This window comes from Gossypium raimondii, chromosome 5 (genome assembly GCF_025698545.1).
Source record: "Gossypium raimondii isolate GPD5lz chromosome 5, ASM2569854v1, whole genome shotgun sequence".
Classification (NCBI taxonomy): domain Eukaryota; kingdom Viridiplantae; phylum Streptophyta; class Magnoliopsida; order Malvales; family Malvaceae; genus Gossypium; species Gossypium raimondii.
In genome coordinates this window covers 10917350-10935609 of record NC_068569.1, presented here as the reverse complement: position 1 = coordinate 10935609, position 18260 = coordinate 10917350, and the positions used below count along the sequence as shown (strand labels likewise).

General features: G+C 34.1%; 4 protein-coding genes and 1 non-coding gene across 6 annotated transcripts; all 5 read left to right on the top strand.

Moving 5' to 3' along the window:
- Positions 1 to 1602: 1602 nt before the first annotated feature.
- Positions 1603 to 5891, top strand: LOC105767361 (telomere repeat-binding factor 4). The gene is made up of 6 exons (XM_012586868.2): positions 1603 to 1838; positions 2670 to 2875; positions 3338 to 3422; positions 4467 to 4550; positions 5048 to 5321; positions 5419 to 5891. Exons 1-6 carry the CDS (start codon positions 1689 to 1691, stop codon positions 5448 to 5450), a joined length of 831 nt encoding a protein of 276 aa, XP_012442322.1. The 5' UTR covers positions 1603 to 1688; the 3' UTR covers positions 5451 to 5891.
- Positions 5892 to 7515: 1624 nt separating this feature from the next.
- Positions 7516 to 9891, top strand: LOC105767358 (glycylpeptide N-tetradecanoyltransferase 1). Its single transcript, XM_012586866.2, has 2 exons — positions 7516 to 7715; positions 8247 to 9891. The coding sequence occupies exon 2, from the start codon at positions 8270 to 8272 to the stop codon at positions 9572 to 9574; it is 1305 nt and encodes a 434-aa protein (XP_012442320.2). The 5' UTR covers positions 7516 to 7715; positions 8247 to 8269; the 3' UTR covers positions 9575 to 9891.
- A 2886-nt stretch (positions 9892 to 12777) lies between these two features.
- Positions 12778 to 16156, top strand: LOC105767359 (eukaryotic initiation factor 4A-10). Of its 2 annotated transcripts, none has more exons than XM_012586867.2 (5): positions 12778 to 13038; positions 14399 to 14468; positions 14602 to 14708; positions 14800 to 15230; positions 15329 to 16156. In XM_012586867.2, exons 2-5 carry the CDS (start codon positions 14401 to 14403, stop codon positions 15962 to 15964), a joined length of 1242 nt encoding a protein of 413 aa, XP_012442321.1. In that variant the 5' UTR covers positions 12778 to 13038; positions 14399 to 14400; the 3' UTR covers positions 15965 to 16156. The 2 variants fall into 2 exon arrangements, with proteins under 2 accessions (XP_012442321.1, XP_052486717.1); XM_052630757.1 differs by lacking the exon at positions 12778 to 13038 and adding an exon at positions 13073 to 13095.
- LOC128041488 (small nucleolar RNA snoR98) lies at positions 14072 to 14176 on the top strand. The gene has a single exon (XR_008196507.1). It is a non-coding gene; the product is annotated as a small nucleolar RNA snoR98 (small nucleolar RNA).
- Positions 16157 to 17210: 1054 nt separating the features above from the next.
- On the top strand, positions 17211 to 17973 carry LOC105767363 (uncharacterized). The gene has a single exon (XM_012586870.2). The coding sequence runs from the start codon at positions 17340 to 17342 to the stop codon at positions 17688 to 17690; it is 351 nt and encodes a 116-aa protein (XP_012442324.1). The 5' UTR covers positions 17211 to 17339; the 3' UTR covers positions 17691 to 17973.
- The last annotated feature ends 287 nt before the right edge of the window (positions 17974 to 18260 follow it).

Genomic DNA, 18260 nt, shown 5'->3' with positions numbered 1-18260 from the left:
AGAATTTCCACATATAACTCTATCTTCAAACTCTTTTACTATTAGGTCCCAAACATTCACTTTCTATTCAATTCTTTCAATAAAATCAGCATATGAACAATTTAAAGCTCTAATTTCATGCTAAATCATCATATACTTCCAGCACATATTCATATCAACTTTCAACTTCTTTCATAAAATCAAAACTAATGAATTTAACAAGTGGGCCTAGTTGTAAAAGTCATAAAATACAAAAATTTCAAGAAATAGTCAAGAATTGAACTTACTTGTAATAAAAATATGAAGAACCAGCTTGAAGAAGCCCTTCCATGGTGTTTTAGCTGATGAGAATTCAGAAAATGAAGAGAAATCTAGATAATTCCACTTGGGTCCTAACTTTATTAAGCAAATTTTGCAATTTTCCAATTTTGCCCTTAATTCTCCTTACTTTCTTGCTGATTTCATGCCTCTGTTGTCCAGCCCAAATAGACCTTGGGTCTATTTGTCTTTAAGCCCTCTTCCTTTTATCATTTAAGCTATTTAATCATTTCCCAAAATTTTGCATTTGTTACAATTTAGTCCTTTTGTTCAATTAATTATCGGAACTTTAAAATTTCTTAACGAAACTTTAATACTAACTTTTAACACTCCATAAATATTTATAAAAATATTTATGGCTCAGTTTAAAATCCCCGAGGTCTTGATACCTCATTTCGATTCTAATTATTTTAATATTTATTTCTAGTGCACTATTCACTATTTCAAAAATTTTCCTAACTTCATATTTAACTTATACTTACTAAATTAATAATATTTTCTACCCATTTGTCGAATTTAGTGATCTCGAATCACCGTTCCGACACCTCTGAAAATTCAAGCCATTACATTTTTTTTCGTCGGATTTGTGGTCCTGAAACCACTGTTCCGACTAAGCCTAAAATCGGGCTATTACATTATACATACTTCATTTTCATACATTGACCATGCATGTTATGCCTTGGCTAGTGGTAGGTACATACATAGTTATTTCGATTGAAATTGATTAGTGTGGTTCAAAAGAGATTTGCTTTGTTTTGGCCCTTACAAGCTATATTAACATTCAGTCGACGTGTTCCAAGCTATGTTGCTTGCACATGTTCATAGGTTTACCGTATTTGTTAGTGTTATGTCCAAAAATAGTGGGCAAATAACAATGCATGAGAAGAAAATGATTCATGATTTAATTTATTTGGCAATACTTCTCTTAATTATGAGATTAGAGATTCAATTTTCATTGTGTTTTAAAAAATTAGTTATTGTTATCGACGGAGTTATTATTATCGATGTTGAACAACAAAAAATACTATTAGGTGATGGTAGAATTTAGGAAAATTATTGATTAATCTTTTTATTTTATTAGAATTAAGTATTGATCATTAATTATTTATCATTTTCTTTTTGATATTTTAGAAGGTTAATCATTGCTATTAATTTGCTATTAACTGTGAATACAATAAATACTAATAAGTAGTGTTAGAATTTAGGAAAATTGTTGATTAATCCTTCTATTTTTTATTAGAATAAGTATTAACCATTAACCGTTATTTTTATTAATAATAATAACCCCCCCCCCCCCCAGCAGCTACGTAACAACAAAATATAGTTTCTTCTTGGTGTTTTAGGGTTTATAGAGGAGGGCGGGAGAGACACACAAAGCGAGAAGGGTTAGAATGGGAAACCAGAAACAAAAGTGGACAGCGGAGGAAGAGGAGGCGCTTCTGGCCGGAATCACCAAACACGGTCCTGGAAAGTGGAAGAACATCCTTAAAGATCCCGAATTTGCCCCTTTCCTCACTCACCGCTCCAACATTGACCTCAAGGTTCTTCCTTTTCTTTTGTTTGTTTGTCTTCAGTTTATTTTTGGATTTAAAATCGTTTTACTTTTTCCTCTAATGCCATGTTTGCTCTGTTTTGTTGTTTTGGTTACAGAGATTATTTTGTGATAAGTAGCAATTTTTTTTTTTTACGCTGTTTTAATTGAGATGATATTTTACATCAAGAAACCCTTACCGTGAGTTTGACTTTAGTTGAATGGTGACAGGTTTAAGTTAAAATCAATTCTTGAATGTTTGTACAATGCACGTGGTTTGGTTAAAGCTTAAACTACTAAACATCTTACCCTAATTCATGTTAAGTGATGCTGCATATAGTAATTTAAATTCTTAACGGGAATAAAAGTTTTTTACTCCAGAATTCATCGTCTTGAAACTTCAACTATTCTTCTCGAACTTTTTCGTGATAAAGTCTTGAACCACTAAGCTGAGTTTTGACTTTATCTGTTTGTATTTAGATCTCGTAATTGGGCGTCGAGGGAAACTAAACACATCTCTATTATGGCCTTTGAATTGGGCTGAGTTGTTCTACATGATATCAAACATTTAGGCTTGCTAAAGCTTTGTAAGTATTTAAGAATTTGTATTGGGTTCATTGCAGTGATAGGTGATATAAGCTTACAGAGGCCTTGGTCATTAAGAACCTAATACATATTCATAAGACTGTCGGAACTCAAAACCAAGGACAAAATATTTGTTAATTCTAGTTTTCGATTTCCATGCGATTATTGCTCGGTTTTGGTGAATTTTAAGTTCTTCATAGCCTTCCTATGTTGTGGTCAACCTATATGGTTTTCTCATGTTTGCTCTCATTTGCAGGATAAATGGCGGAATTTGAGTGTCAGTACTTCTACTCAAGGTGCCAGAGACAAATCAAGAGCACCCAAGGTAAAAGCCATTGTTGCTTCCCTTCCCAACACTCCCAATTCTTCTGCTCCAGTTGCGTCGCGTGCTCACAATGTAACTTCTGATACTGTTGTGGGTGATTCTTCAAACAACGGTATAGACGGGAAGAATGCTCCTAGGTTTGTATTTCTATTCTTTCTGTTCTCTATTTAAAAGACATCTGTGTTGATGACTGATCTTCTCATAACTGTGGTGTGAGAAGTGGAATAAAACATCCCTAAAGCCTTTTGGATTTTATAATGAATTTTATTTGAATTTGTTTTTTTCATGGTCAATTCAAAATCTGAAAACCCCTCTATGCATGATTTTCTTTTTTACTGTGGTTAGCAGGTTTAAGTTGAATTTTACTTTTGAATGATTTCATAGTTTTTTGTGTTTTCCAAAATCGATGCTAAATTGCCTTAATGTGCAAGTTTAATGGAACTTCATATAATATGATTAGTATAGTCTCTCCCATTTATTTCTCAAGATGCAGAGTGTTCAGTTTGCTTTGTGTTAAGGTAGCTTGATAAATATGCTATGTTCCCTGCTTCAATATGCACTTGATGCTATTTCTCTTCTTTTTATTTCCATCATACCAGGTATAACACAATGATTTTTGAAGCCCTTTCAACCATTAAAGATACAAATGGATGTGATATAAGTGCAATTGTAAGCTACATTGAGGTGAGATGGGTTTTGTTTCTTCTTTTTCTTCCCCTCTTTTTAGATGTAACTCATGTATATTGTATGTTGAGGTAGTTGTAATATCTAAATATTAGCGAGCATATTGTGCTTCAGAGTTTAGAGCAGGATTACAACATGTTAAATTTCCTCCCAAACACTCAGTGGTACCTGAATTCTGTACACACAGGTACCTAACATTGCACTAGATGATTCGACTGCATGACCATAATGCTAACATGCTGAATGCTGATATTTATGTTGTTTTATTTTAATATAGAAGACAGGATTGAATAATCTTAGGTGTTTTCCTGGAGCTGGGATTCTGTAGCTTTCAGCTGATATCAGCTTGTATTTAGATATGTTAGAAACACTTTTCTTGCTTCTTTTTTTTTGAAGAGGTTACAAGAACAATTATCAAGTACAAACTCAATTACAGTCAATACAGCCAAATAACTATAACTAGAATCAAGAATACAAAGCACGATCGGATTGATAACTGGAATATATCCAACCTAAACCAGAATAAATTTGGATGGGCCCACGCATGGTGGAACTGACCAAAATAAATCTGAACTAAGATTCCCCACATGATTTACACAGGGTGAGACTCAAACTTGGGATCACAAAGTTCTTAGGGCCTCAACCTTGCCATTAAGCTAAGGCCTCATTGGCCACACTTTTCGCTTTTCGTAAATGCTTCGTTTTTTAGACCTATCATCTGGTTGTTGATCTCTGAAGGAGAGCATTGTTTTTAGAGGACCTTTAACTGAATCCTTCCCAAAAATTCTGGCGTTTCTCCCTCATATATAGTAGCTGAATCCTTAAACATCATTTTTGAAAAAGAACAGTGCTATAATTCGCTTTTACAGGCACAACAGATCCTTCTTTCCTTAAAATTGTCAAACTGGAATATTTATGTTTTATCTCGGTGTGCCTTTGTCTTCCTTTTGCAAGTATGTGTGTGTTTGGACCAGTGATCACTGTCTATTTATTAATGCATGTTTGGGAATATGGATACTAACTGATTTGATTTACATGCTGCAGCAAAGGCATGAAGTTCCACCAAATTTTAGAAGGTTACTAAGTTCAAGGCTGAGAAGACTTGTTTCACAAGGCAAACTGGAAAAGGTAATTGTGACTCTATAATGAGTATTTCACCTTCATGATTGATAGTTTCGCCACTTTTTTCCATTTATATGGTCATTTCGAGTTTGCTAAACATGATGACAAATTCGTTTCAACAACTGGCATTTTCCTATACTAATCTAAACTTTGCAGGAAAGGGAAAATAATATAATAAGTTGTTCAGGTTTTAATTGTTTTCTGCACATTCACATCAGTTGAACTGGATAAGAATCTCTAGACTGACCTCCAGAATTGTCATCTTATCTTGTTAAAGAAGACAAATTTTGACTCCGCTGTTGAAGCTCTCCTACCTTTGATGTATTTAAAAGATGACTATTAGCAGATTGATTCTGGGGATGACTTGCTAGCAACCTCGGGTTTTGATAATTAGTTTAGATGCAAGAATTTGATGTTGTATTACATTATTGAATGATTTAATGGAAAAGGGGATTCTATGGTGGATGCTGTATGCATCTTAATGTTAAAACCATCCAATGCAGGTACAAAATTGCTACAAGATTAGAGAAGATACCTTGATGGGAACAGAAACACCTACCCCTAAACAAAAAGACGTACGCCTGCGGCAGAATTCTGATGCAATAGGTTCTGGTGAAACAGTAGAAGAAGCAGCCATCACAACAGCCTATAAAGTTGCTGAAGCTGAAAATAAATCGTTTTTAGCCGCTGAGGCCGTGAAGGAGGCAGAAAGAGTCTCCAAAATGGCTGAAGATACCGATTCAATGCTTCAGCTAGTGAAAGAAATCTATGAACAATGTATGTGAAATTGCACATTTCTACTCTTTTCTTGGGCATATGTTTTTTTTCCTTGTACCCAGGAACTTAATTATGAATTCTTTTCATGTTCTTGCAGGTTCACGAGGGGAAACTGTTATTTTGGTTTGAGTCTTTAGCTGCCTAGGATGTAAGTGATAGTTGTCTTTTTCTTTATAAATTTTGGAATCTGTGTATGTATGTGAATTGTGGATCCATTGATCTTGTTCAATGAATCAATGCATGGGCATTGAAATGCATTTATGACCATTCAAGATCCATGATGAATCATGTAGTTAGTATATTACAAGGTATTATTGTACAATTAGCCCGTTATAATTAGAGTGGAAACCAGTTTTGACTTTTGGAAGCAACATGTAGACAAGGGGAATGTACATTTTAGAATCATAATAATGAAGAAACTCTTTTAGCCCCATCCCATGGCATTAGTGACGAAAAGCCTACATTTCTATGGATACTAGGGGATGGGATCTATGATATTTGGGCGGAATGTTGGGTATGCGTATGTGTATGGTATTGGGGTATATATATTTCAAAGTTATTTTTACTATATGTATTTATGTGGATTCTATTTAATGAAGTAACAGTATATAAATTCATAGATGATCAGTGAATTATGTGATGTAACAATTAAAAGTTTAATTTTTATGTACCATTGTGTTAAATACATCCATGTTTGAAAATTTTTAATGCAATTTTTTCTAATATTCATGTTTGATTATGTATTAAATACCGGATATTTTGAAATAAAAATAAAAACTCTGGTAATGAAACGAGGATTAAGATTAAAATTTTATAAATTATTTTATAGAATTGTTGTTTCATTATTTTTATTGTTAAACGATAAAAACTAAATATAAGAATGATTTTAGAATATTGGTTTTAATAGAAATGGTAAAAATACATAAGTACGTTTGTAAAAATATAATTAACTTTAAATATGTAAAATTAAATTAATAATTTTCTAATTAAATTGGTGTTTTGGTTAACTTACAACATGAATTTAATTAAGGGTTTAAATAATATAAAATCGATTAAAAACAATATTGTAATTTTTTTATACTTTAAATTTGTGTAGGTTAAGGGCATCATGCATAAACTTTTAAAAATTTGATTTTTTTAAGGAGATAATTTATCATTTCCCTAAATTTGTCTATTTGTACTTACGTGTTCTTAATTTTTTTTACTTAGTTGATCTTTAAATTTTATTCCGTCGATTAGGTTGGTACCTCCATATTAACATCATTAGTTTGTACTAATGTGACACTACTAACTAATTTGGTGGTGTCACATGGCATCTTGAGAGGTTGCCATGTGGTAAATATAAAATTAAAAAATAAAAAACTATATTTATATTTTTCATGTGGCATTTTAAGTTGTGGCACAATCAGATTGACTAGTAATGCCATGTCAACACAAACTAATGATATTAATGCGGAGGTACCAACTTGATTGATGTAATACAAATTTAGAAACTAAGTTAAAAAAATTAAAACTAATTAAGTACAAATGGACAATTTTAGAGACCAAATTATATATATTTTAAATAATAGAAAATGAAAAGATATGCTATATTAATTAATATTAATGATCACAATGAATCAAATAAATCTTTTGATAAAATAGTAAAGTGAAATTTTAAAATTTATAAGGTTTGATGGTTCAAACCCTACTATTGTAAGGTTTTTCATTTATAAAAATATGAAAAATAAAAAAATCTTTCTAATAATATAATTTCATTTATAAAATATCAATAGGCGGTTGAGTGCAATAATATAATTGAGAGTAAAATTAGAAAATTTTATTGATAATTACTATATTTTTATGAAGGTAAAATGTAATTTTATTATTTTAATAATCTATATATTTATAATATTTAAGGGATTAAATTAAAATTTCATCATTTTAAGAGAAAATGTATAATTTTACCAATATTAATTTTAAATTTTATAAATCATAAAATAATTTAAATAAAAAAATTAATTATAAGGGCTGGACCCTGCCAGCCTCAGATTTTACCATCGATTACAGCAAATTACTTTTCCAATAATGAACCCTCAACATCATTATAAAACGGATATAAAGAATAAAAAATATTTAAGATTATTCTAACTGACTTGATTAATTGGAAATATAAAACATAGGAAATGACAAATATACCAACAATTCTTGGAAATTTTATTCCTTAAATTCTTAACCAAAATATTAGGACCTAGAAGATCGTCGCTCCGCTTACACGCTTCTTCTACTATTTCCAAATTCCCAATGCTCTCTCACAAGACGAAGCTTCAAAATTCTTAGATCTCCGCTTCAATTTGAGTTGTTTCCTGGAAATTTTTCAAAAAATTTCCATCTTATTCATTTTTATAGTATCAGGTAATTTATTTATTTTCTGTTTGGTTTTCTGGATTTGCATGGTTTTCACGTTTCACTTTCTAGGCCATCTTTTGTTTGATGATAACGCGCAGGCTCACACACAAGTAAAAGAAAACAGAATTGCATCATGATTTATCTTCAATATTCTTTGTTCACTTACCATAATTGGATTTTCCATCTATTTTCCCCCATTCAGTTGGTTTGCTTGGAAAGGGGGGAAATAAAGAAAGATAGGACTGGAAATATTATTAGTTAGTGTGTTTTAATATCTTGGATATGAAAGCTTTGTTCTCTTTTCTTTGAACAAAGCAAGATTTTATGTTCTCTGTTTGATCAAAACAAGAATTTGATTCAATTTTTTTTATGTTTTTTCTTGGTTATGTAATAGTCAAGGTCGTTCCTATCTCGTTTATGCTTTAGTAATTTACTACCAATTATGCAACATCAAGGAAGCTTAATCAATCTTCGTTATCATTTTTCGTAGAAGAAAAAGAAATGTAAAATACACATCTTATTTACTTTGACTTTCAGGCTGCCTTTGAAGTTAATTCGTAATGGTTGATAGCAACAAATCTTCTGGTCCACCTGAAGAAACCCCAAGCCATAATCCCAATGGAAATGCACCTTCAGAAAGTGACCTTGCACTCGATGAGATAACTGGGAAAGTTCAAGAGTCCCTTGGCCTCGAAAAGAGACACAAGTTTTGGGAATCCCAGCCTGTTGGGCAATTCAAAGACTTGGGAGACACTAGTTTGCCTGAGGGCCCTATTGAAGCTCCCACTCCTTTGTCGGAAGTCAAGCAGGAACCGTACAATCTTCCAACCATGTATGAATGGATTACATGTGATATTGACTCGGACGAAATGTGCACCGAGGTTTATAACCTTCTGGCAAATAACTATGTCGAGGATGATGAGAATATGTTTAGGTTTAATTACTCGAAGGAGTTTCTACGCTGGGCCCTTCGTCCCCCTGGTTATTTTAAGAGCTGGCATATTGGCGTCCGTGTTAAAAGTTCCAAGAAGTTAGTTGCTTTCATTACAGGTGTTCCGGCAAGAATCCGGGTTCGAGATGAAATTGTTACCATGGCAGAGGTTGATTTTCTATGTGTTCATAAGAAGCTCAGGTCAAAAAGGCTTGCTCCTGTTATGATTAAAGAGGTGACAAGGAGGGTTCACTTGGAGAATATCTGGCAAGCAGCATACACTGCTGGAATCATTATTCCAACACCGATAACTTCTTGTCAATATTGGCATAGATCCTTGAATCCAAAGAAGTTGATTGAAGTTGGGTTTTCTAGACTTGGTCCGAGGATGACAATGAGTCGGACGATTAAGCTTTACAAGTTACCTGAATCAACAGTCACTCCTGGGTTCAGGAAAATGGGGCTACATGATGTTCCTGCAGTCACACACATACTCAGGAATTATTTGAGTCGGTTTGTGGTTGCACCTGATTTCAGTGAACATGATGTCGAGCATTGGCTTCTTCCTACTGAGGGTGTTATTGATAGTTACGTTGCTGAAAGCTCCAAAACCCATGAGATCACTGATTTCTGCAGTTTCTACACGCTTCCCTCATCGATCCTAGGAAACAAGAATCATTCGACTCTGAAGGCAGCATATTCGTATTATAATGTATGTACAAAGACCCCTCTGCTTCAATTGATGAACGATGCTCTTATTGTGGCAAAACAGAAGGAATTTGACGTTTTCAATGCATTGGATGTCATGAATAATGATACCTTTTTGAAGGAACTGAAATTTGGGCCAGGTGATGGAAGCCTTCACTATTATCTTTACAACTATAGGATACGGCATACACTGAAACCATCTGAGCTTGGCCTTGTACTTCTTTAGGTATGTTTTTTTTTTCGAAAATTCTTGTGAGAAAGTTTAGTGTTGAGTGTTGATTGGTTGAACCATGGCAATCCTTGGTTAGTGTTTTAGACCCTATGTTGCCATATAAACAAACCTGTTTTTGTGACTTATTTTGTTTGGTAGATAATAGGCAATGGGTCATCCTTAAGCCTCAAATTCTAGGAGCTTGAAATAGATGAATCTCAACATTGATTGCAGTTTCTGGTTTTCTCAGTTGTGACACGATTGTCTTCTTGTTTTGTCATCAATCATCTTTTCTGTATAATACGATTATTTGGTCTCTTTTTCGTTTTTCATTTATGCATTTGTTTATTTTTTTAAGTCTGATTGGATAATCTTGGGGATCCTTTTCGTTTAGTGGATCCAACATGTTTCGAGTCCTTTGCTCTGTAAACTCATGGACTTTGGGTTTCAAGTTGATGATATTTGGGCTTAATTCAGCCCATTTTTGCAATTTAATGAGCATTCTAAGAGTGACATCTATTTAAAGATCTCATTGGATGATCATATCAAGTAGGATTTGTATTAAGAATTAGGAGTTTACCTTTTATGTAAGTCAACTGGTTTCAACACTAAAAATAAAGAGAGAGAAATGGGTTTTCAGTGAAAATGAAGTATTTAACAGATTTCAGGTTACCATAATAGTTTATGACGTGATTTAATCAAATGGTTATAGTCTTTTCATTTTATGATTTAATCAGAACCTGTTATAATAATAATATAACTAAGTTTTATTTTAAGTTAAAAAGAAGTTTAAAAATTCTACAAAGTTAATCATTGATTTTTTAAAAAATAAATGAAATCTAAATTGATTGATTTTTTAAAAAATAAATGAAATCTAAATTGATGAAATAGCATAGGTGAATATGGTGAGTGTGATGTTGGATTAATCTTCGGTTCCCTCTTTTGGTTTCTTGGTTTAGAAGAAATGTCCATCGCTATCTGACTAATCAAATTTCACTAACAAAACCCGAAATGGTAAATGGTGTGTGTGTCATAAAGCTGAAACTTTAAACATTATCTATTGAATTTAGACCCCCAAAACACAAGGTAATCTTAAAAGAAATAGTAGAAATCTACTCAAAACCCAAATTGCAAGTGTTCGATTATGGGCAAATTACCAAAAAAGCCCCTTTTTTTCAAAATTTACCGAAATGGGCCTTTTATGTAATTATTTACCGGAATGGTCCGTTTTTCACGAAATCGCGTCCACGTCAGCGCGATGTCAGGGTACGCGCCAGGAAATCGCATCCACGTAAGCGCGATTCTTGGCGTGGACATAATCGCGCCCTAGACGCGATTCTTGACTTATAGCATGAACAGTTTATATTTTTTAGCTTGGAAAACTTTGAAAGGCCATAACTTTTAGCTCGGTTGTCCGATTGAGATGAATTTTTTTTTATTTTTAATAACTTTTCGAGATCTACGCGCTGACAAAAGTTATTCGAAAAGTTATGGCCTTTCAAATATTTCGAAAAATATTTTTCGGCAGTTTGTCAGCGCGTAGATCTCGAAAAGTTATTCGAATAAAAAAAATTCGTCTCAATCGGACAACCGAGCGAAAAGTTATGGCCTTTCAAAGTTTTCCAAGCTAAAAAACATAAACTGTTCATGCCACGTCAGCAAATCGCGTCTTAGGGGGCGCGATTTGTGTCCACGTCAGCAAATCGCGCTTACGTGGACACGATTTCCTGGCGCGTGCCCCGACATCCCACTGACGTAGACGCGATTTCGCAGAAAACGGACCATTCCGGTAAATAATTACATAAAGGGTCCATTTCAGTAAATTTTGAAAAAAAATGGTTTTTTTTTGGTAATTTGCCCTTCGATTATTGCTATTTTTCCTTTAGATTTTTTTTTTCTGTCTTGTAAAGTAAATTTGAAAAGTATGGGTGGCTTTTTTTTCAAGCTGTGGATTACCTTTCATTGACTAAATATGAAAAGTGGGAATAGATATGCAAATGCAAAAGCCAATGTTTTAAGGGTGTCCCATTCGAATTTGAGAAAAATGATTCGTTGTTATTTTTTAACAACCAACCCCTGTTAATTGTAAAACTTTGCTAGATCATAAAATACATTTTATTTGGTACACTAAAAACTTCACAAACAGAATCAGGGGTAGACAAGTAGAGATAGAATAAAATATTTAAAAAAAGATAAATATGTCAATTTTTTAAGTCTACACTATCAGTGGAGTTTTTAGACTCTACGCTTAGGGAGTTATCAAGTATCTTATAGCAGTATAATAAAATATTAAAAAATATATTTAAGAAAGTTTGCTCAAAATTTTAAGGTTGGTGTGGAATAAAACACACACTTGTAGTTTATCAAATACTCAGTCTTTATTTAAGGCATATTATTTGACACTTTAGTCATTTATTTAATTTTTCATCTTTTTACCAATTAAATTTATATTTTTTCAAATCACCTCAAAATAGATGGAAAAATTAACATTTATTAACTTTGCTAATGTTACGTACACATGGAAGCAATTAATTTTTAAAATTTAAAAATTCAAAAATATGAAAACTATTTTTAAAAATAAAAAGAATTAAATTTATTTAAAATTATAAAATTTTAATGTTTTTAAATTTAAAACTAATTAAAAGCTAACGTGTCATCTATGTGACAATCTACATGTATGCCACATCAAGAAAGTGAACAAAATATTAAATTTTCCATCTAACTTAGGGTGATTTGACAAAAGAATATAAAATTAATAATTAAAAAGAAAAATTAGATAGGAGACTAAAATAGGATTTTCTATTAAATTGAATTTGCCTTTATTTAAAGCATTATTCATCAAAGTAAAAAGAAAATTGGCCAAAGAAGTAAACAGTTGCTTTTTCTAAAACTTGAATTATATATGTTGAGAAAAGATCAGATATACTCTTCATTTTATATGTTGAAATTGTGATTAGCATATATTTTAAATTGAAAAAAGCAGGTTAAGTAACATAGAGCATTAAAATTACAGTTGTAATAAATTAATTGCATCTTAAACTGATGTTCAAGTCCTTAATTGTAATAAATTAAAAAAAGAAGGGCAAAGAGGGAAAATTAGGGGAGAAAAAGAAGAGGATGTTGGATTAGAAGTTAGATCGTTGTGGAAGTAGTAGGATACGGCTAGTCCACTAAGGAGAAAGAGATATCACATTAAACCTAGTAAAAGACAACTCAAAACGCTTTTATATTGCTGCTTTGCTGCTTTGCGTTTGCTATCAACACTTCTCTCCTCTCTCAAAACTCCGCGGCGCAGATCCGAGGAGTTTGGGAAACCCTATCTCTCTCTAAATATCAACCGAAAAAAGCTCTCAAAAAACTACCCTTTCTTCCCCCCTCTCTCTCTCTCTCTCTCTCTCACTTTCTCTCATTCTCTTTCTTTCCAACCTTTCTACACTCTTTTTTTCCCCATCGCTCCTACTGTTTTCATCTGCTTCAAGGTTGCTCTCTTCCCATCTTTGTTCTTCTCTTTTTGTCTCTGTGTGCGGGGTGATTAGGTTTGATTGATTGTTTTTTCTTTTTCCTGTTTTGCTTTATTTTTGTTGAATTTATTTTGTTGATGTTAATTGGATTTAGTTTTACTGTTTGGGATCTGAGTTTGATCTGTTTCACTTGTATGTTCGTGGGTTTTTGTTTTTGAGATTGACTAGTTCCTGTACAGGAATTTCCGGTTCCTTTTTTTTCTTGCAAGGTTTATTCTTTTATATTTAGTTCGAGATTTGAGAAATGAACAAATTTGAAGCATTCCTGCTGGATTTATCTCTAAGGAAAAAGAACTGATGGATTTTGAAGAGAAAAGGCGAACAAAAAGGGTTGTTGTTTGTATTTTAGGTTCCAAAGAGTACGAATTTGGAAGGCTTTAGTTATCCGAGCTTCTGTTTATGAAAATCGTTGCTTTTTATTATTATTGTGGGCAGATCTTAACTTAAAATTGTAACTTCCAGCTTTGGGGTTGATATCTTTCATTTAGTTGAGTGAGATGATTGGCACTTATTCCCCGAGCTACGTATATTATTGCTACTTGGTAATGGAAAATAAAAAAAAATTAGGCTGTAAATGTTTGATGATAGTTCAGTTTTAAGTTACTGGTTGGTGACTTTGAGGCTGATTTTTAACAAATGTGGTATTTCTGATCTGAGTTGAAAGGTATATATGTTGTCACTGTTTAATATGGGCCTAACATTAGTATTATCTTACACCACTTTCTTTACAAAACCCTTCATACTGACCGAGTTACTTATGTCATAGTAAACCGAGGGTTGGAAACATGTTTACTTAACTGCTTACAAGTGATTATTTGGTGCTCCTGTGGACCGAGACAGTGCCTTCAGTATGTGTCTTCTGTAGCAATATTTAGATATTTGGTGATAACAAAGTGTTAAACCTTACTGGTTAAGCACTTGTCCCTGAGTGAATTTTGGAGAGGTAGGCAATATGGTTTCTGGTGGTAAAGGGTTTATGATCCAAATATCAGATGACTGTATGCCTCTTTGTATGGCTTCTCCAAATACTAAATCAGAAGTTAATGCTTGTGCTTCTCTTCATCTGGTGTGCAAGTTTGGCTCTTCTGTGACATCTTTTTCAATATGGAAAAGCTTTGGCTTTTAATTCCATTAAAAACTTTCAACGTTACATGTTGGAGATTATATCTTTTGATGATTATATACCGTTCAGAATACTGATTTTATCAGAATCCAGCCTTGTTGAATTTGCCAGTATCCATTTATATCTTTAAACTAAAAGCTGTGATTTGGAGGTGAGATGAATATAATAATTTTCTTCTTTCTTCCCTCTGCACAGTCATGGCAGGTTTGGCACCGGAAGGATCCCAATTTGATGCTCGCCAATATGATCAGAAAATGACTGAGTTGTAAGTTTCTTGTTTATAGACTGCATTCTTTCCTCCCTTTGCATATGTTTTTTTCCCTTTAAAACAAGAGGGAAAAAGAGCTGATTGGTTTACAATGGGCTGATTCTTGCATGTGGAAATTCTAATGGGACAGGCTCCAAACTGATGGAGATGATTTTTTCACAAGTTATGATGAAGTTTATGACAGTTTTGATGCAATGGGACTTCAAGAGAATCTTCTGAGGGGTATCTATGCGTATGGTATGTATGATGAAGTTTATATCTTTTTTATGTTGGTCGTTTTTGTCAAATTTATGCTGAATTCTTGATTCTCTTGTCAATATTTTCCAAGGTTTTGAGAAGCCTTCTGCAATTCAACAACGAGGTATTGTTCCATTTTGCAAGGGTCTTGATGTGATTCAGCAAGCACAGTCCGGAACTGGGAAGACAGCAACTTTCTGCTCTGGAATTCTACAACAACTTGATTATGCTATGGTCCAATGCCAGGCTCTGGTTTTGGCACCCACTAGGGAGTTGGCACAACAGATTGAGAAAGTGATGCGGGCACTTGGTGATTACCTTGGTGTTAAGGTCCACGCTTGTGTAGGTGGGACAAGTGTTCGTGAGGACCAGCGCATTCTTCAAAGTGGTGTTCATGTTGTTGTTGGCACTCCTGGTCGTGTCTTTGACATGTTGAGAAGGCAGTCACTCCGCCCAGATTATATTAAGATGTTTGTTTTGGATGAGGCTGATGAAATGCTTTCTCGTGGTTTTAAGGATCAGGTTTGCTATTTCGTTTTTGATGTTACCTTAAAATGATTCCAATTTTGGAAAGCACTGGTTTTGATAATTTGTGCTCTTATAATGTTGATGTCTGTCAGATCTACGATATCTTCCAGCTGCTGCCAGCCAAGATTCAGGTGGGAGTATTTTCTGCCACAATGCCACCTGAAGCCCTTGAGATCACTAGGAAGTTCATGAACAAACCAGTGAGAATTTTGGTTAAGCGTGATGAGCTCACCCTCGAGGGTATCAAGCAGTTTTATGTGAATGTTGAAAAGGAGGAATGGAAGCTTGAAACTCTTTGTGATCTCTATGAGACCCTTGCCATCACCCAGAGTGTCATTTTCGTGAACACAAGACGCAAGGTTGACTGGCTAACTGACAAGATGCGAAGCCGTGACCACACAGTTTCTGCCACCCATGGAGACATGGACCAGAACACTCGTGACATCATCATGCGTGAATTCCGCTCCGGTTCTTCTCGTGTTCTCATCACAACTGATCTCCTTGCTCGTGGTATTGATGTGCAGCAAGTGTCTCTAGTCATAAACTATGATCTGCCGACTCAACCAGAAAACTACCTCCACCGTATCGGACGAAGTGGAAGGTTTGGAAGGAAAGGTGTTGCCATTAACTTTGTGACTAATGATGACGAGAGAATGCTGTATGACATCCAGAAGTTCTACAATGTGATCATTGAGGAGCTGCCTTCAAACGTCGCTGATCTCCTTTGATGAGATTACCTTTTTTGGAAGATTATTTGAGGCAAAGGGTTTTGTTGTTTTGCAAGTCCTATTTTAACGTGCGCTTTTCTTGTTTCTTTCTTTATTTTTTTTTTCTTCCTTTCTAGTTTCTTAAGTTAATGTTGTTCTTAAAAACATATTTGACCATTTTAATGATATGGTTCCTGCACATTTTCTAGATAATGATTGTCCAGTTTTGCCCACTCCCTTGCTGTGGGTTTATCGTTATTTGATATTCTAATGCAGCTAGGGGTTTTTGGAATCTCTTTTTTTCTTTGTAAGTTATTCAAGCTTGGGTGGATTTATATAATGTTTGGTCACTGAGGTTTTTTTCTCTTCAGCTGATGACTCACTTGAGCTTTAGTAGAGCTTAGTTGTTTGCTGCGCCTACCGAGTTCATTGCCTTTCCAGTTGTGTTGGTCATTGTTTGTATTTTGAGTTTTGGTTTGTCTCATTCCATTTTAAAGCGAGTTTAGGTACGCCAAACTCATTTTTATTATTTTCTCCTTTCAGTTTGCTGATCCTTTTATCATGGACTGAATTAATTGATGCATTTAAATAAATTAGGCTAAAATTTGATTTTAAATTGTATTTTTTAATTTAACAACCTGAAGAGTAGTCACTCCAAACTAACAATATATCCAATCGGTGAAGAACGTTTGGGCAATGGCGTCTCCCACCAAATAATAGGTTTGCTTTCCATAGAGAAGCGTTGGGCTGGGCTGTTGGCTGTTGTAGCCTTGTCTGTGTTTTACTGTTTACTCTCTCATTTTTTTGGTTGTATGTATGTACATATGGTTCAATTCGTGAAAGAAAAGCAGATAATGTGACCCACAACATCAGCTCTGTACTCAAAACTCAAAAGTCATCACTCATCACCATCTAGCAGCGTGAGTGAGGACAACCCATCTTTTAACAGTTGCATAAAATTCACAACCCAATCAAATATTATTATTTTACACAATCTCATACCCCTTTCTCAACTTCAATAGAAATATGCATACCTTGATTTCCTTCCATCTAGAAGACGCTCTTCATTATCAATGTCAAGGATGAACGCCATCAGACGTGGCAAGTACGCACCAATGACCATTCAAAATAAGCTGCCTGCCCTCGTGCAATGGCCGACTGCCTTGTAAGATAATATAAAAGTAGAAAATGTCAAAAGGCTCCACCCATGAAAAAAATAATAATTGCCAACACTAAAGGCCATAAGCAACCCCACTTGAGCTGTTCCCACTTAACCCCCCTTTTCCTCTCTGTCTCAATCCAAGTAAAAAAACAAACCCAATTTATATTTATTTTCTCCACTGCCGCAACTTCATCTTCATCCCTTTCCACACCTCCCCATTCATTTTTTTGCTTTATGGAGGGTTTCAGATCCAAATCATACAGGGATGGTGAGATGCAGATGGATAGCTACTACTATCAAGCTAAAGAAGGAGGGCCAAGGAACATGCAAGACCTCAGATGCTACAGTGCCAATTATGCCAACTCTGTTCAACCACCAAATCAGCTGGGCAAGGAAATTAAGATGAAGAAAAGCAAAAGTACTTTTGGGTCTTCTTCAAAATCATGGAGCTTCAATGATCCGGAGCTGCAGAGGAAGAAAAGGGTTGCTGGTTACAAGGTTTACGCGGTTGAAGGCAAGATGAAAGGGTCTCTAAGGAAAAGCTTTAGGTGGATCAAAGACTATGTATTGTATGGGTGGCGCTGATTCTCTGCTACATGTCTCGATTTTTCTTTTTCTTCTTTGTTGGGACTATGTCGGTGGATGGCAACTTTGGGATATGCGAAATTTCCTTGAATCTGGAATTTTTCATAAGCTTTTACAATATATAGAGCATAAAGTATACTTTGTAGAATTTTAATTATAGATTATCTGAGTACGTATTTCTCAAATTAGTGAGATTTAGGTCCTCAGCGAAATTGAACATGTTAATTCATTTCCTTAGATTGCATTCTATCTAAAGAGGGTCTTGATAATGTGCCATCGTCAATGATCTTGTTTCTAATTATTGGTGGACCATCAATTTAGATGAATGAGATAAAAGCAACTCATAAGAATTAATAGAAGATTTGAACTCTCTTTTTCAATCCCATTCTTTCTACTTTTTCATAAGGTTTGAATAAAATAAAATGGAAACTCAAGTTTTGATTTTGAATATGGCTCATTAGGTGGCAGCTAACCCCACTAAATAAATAAACAAGATTTAAAATCATAACCACATGATTAGTGTACCCAGAGCTGAAATCCGAATGGTGTAGACCAACCGATTCCATGGAT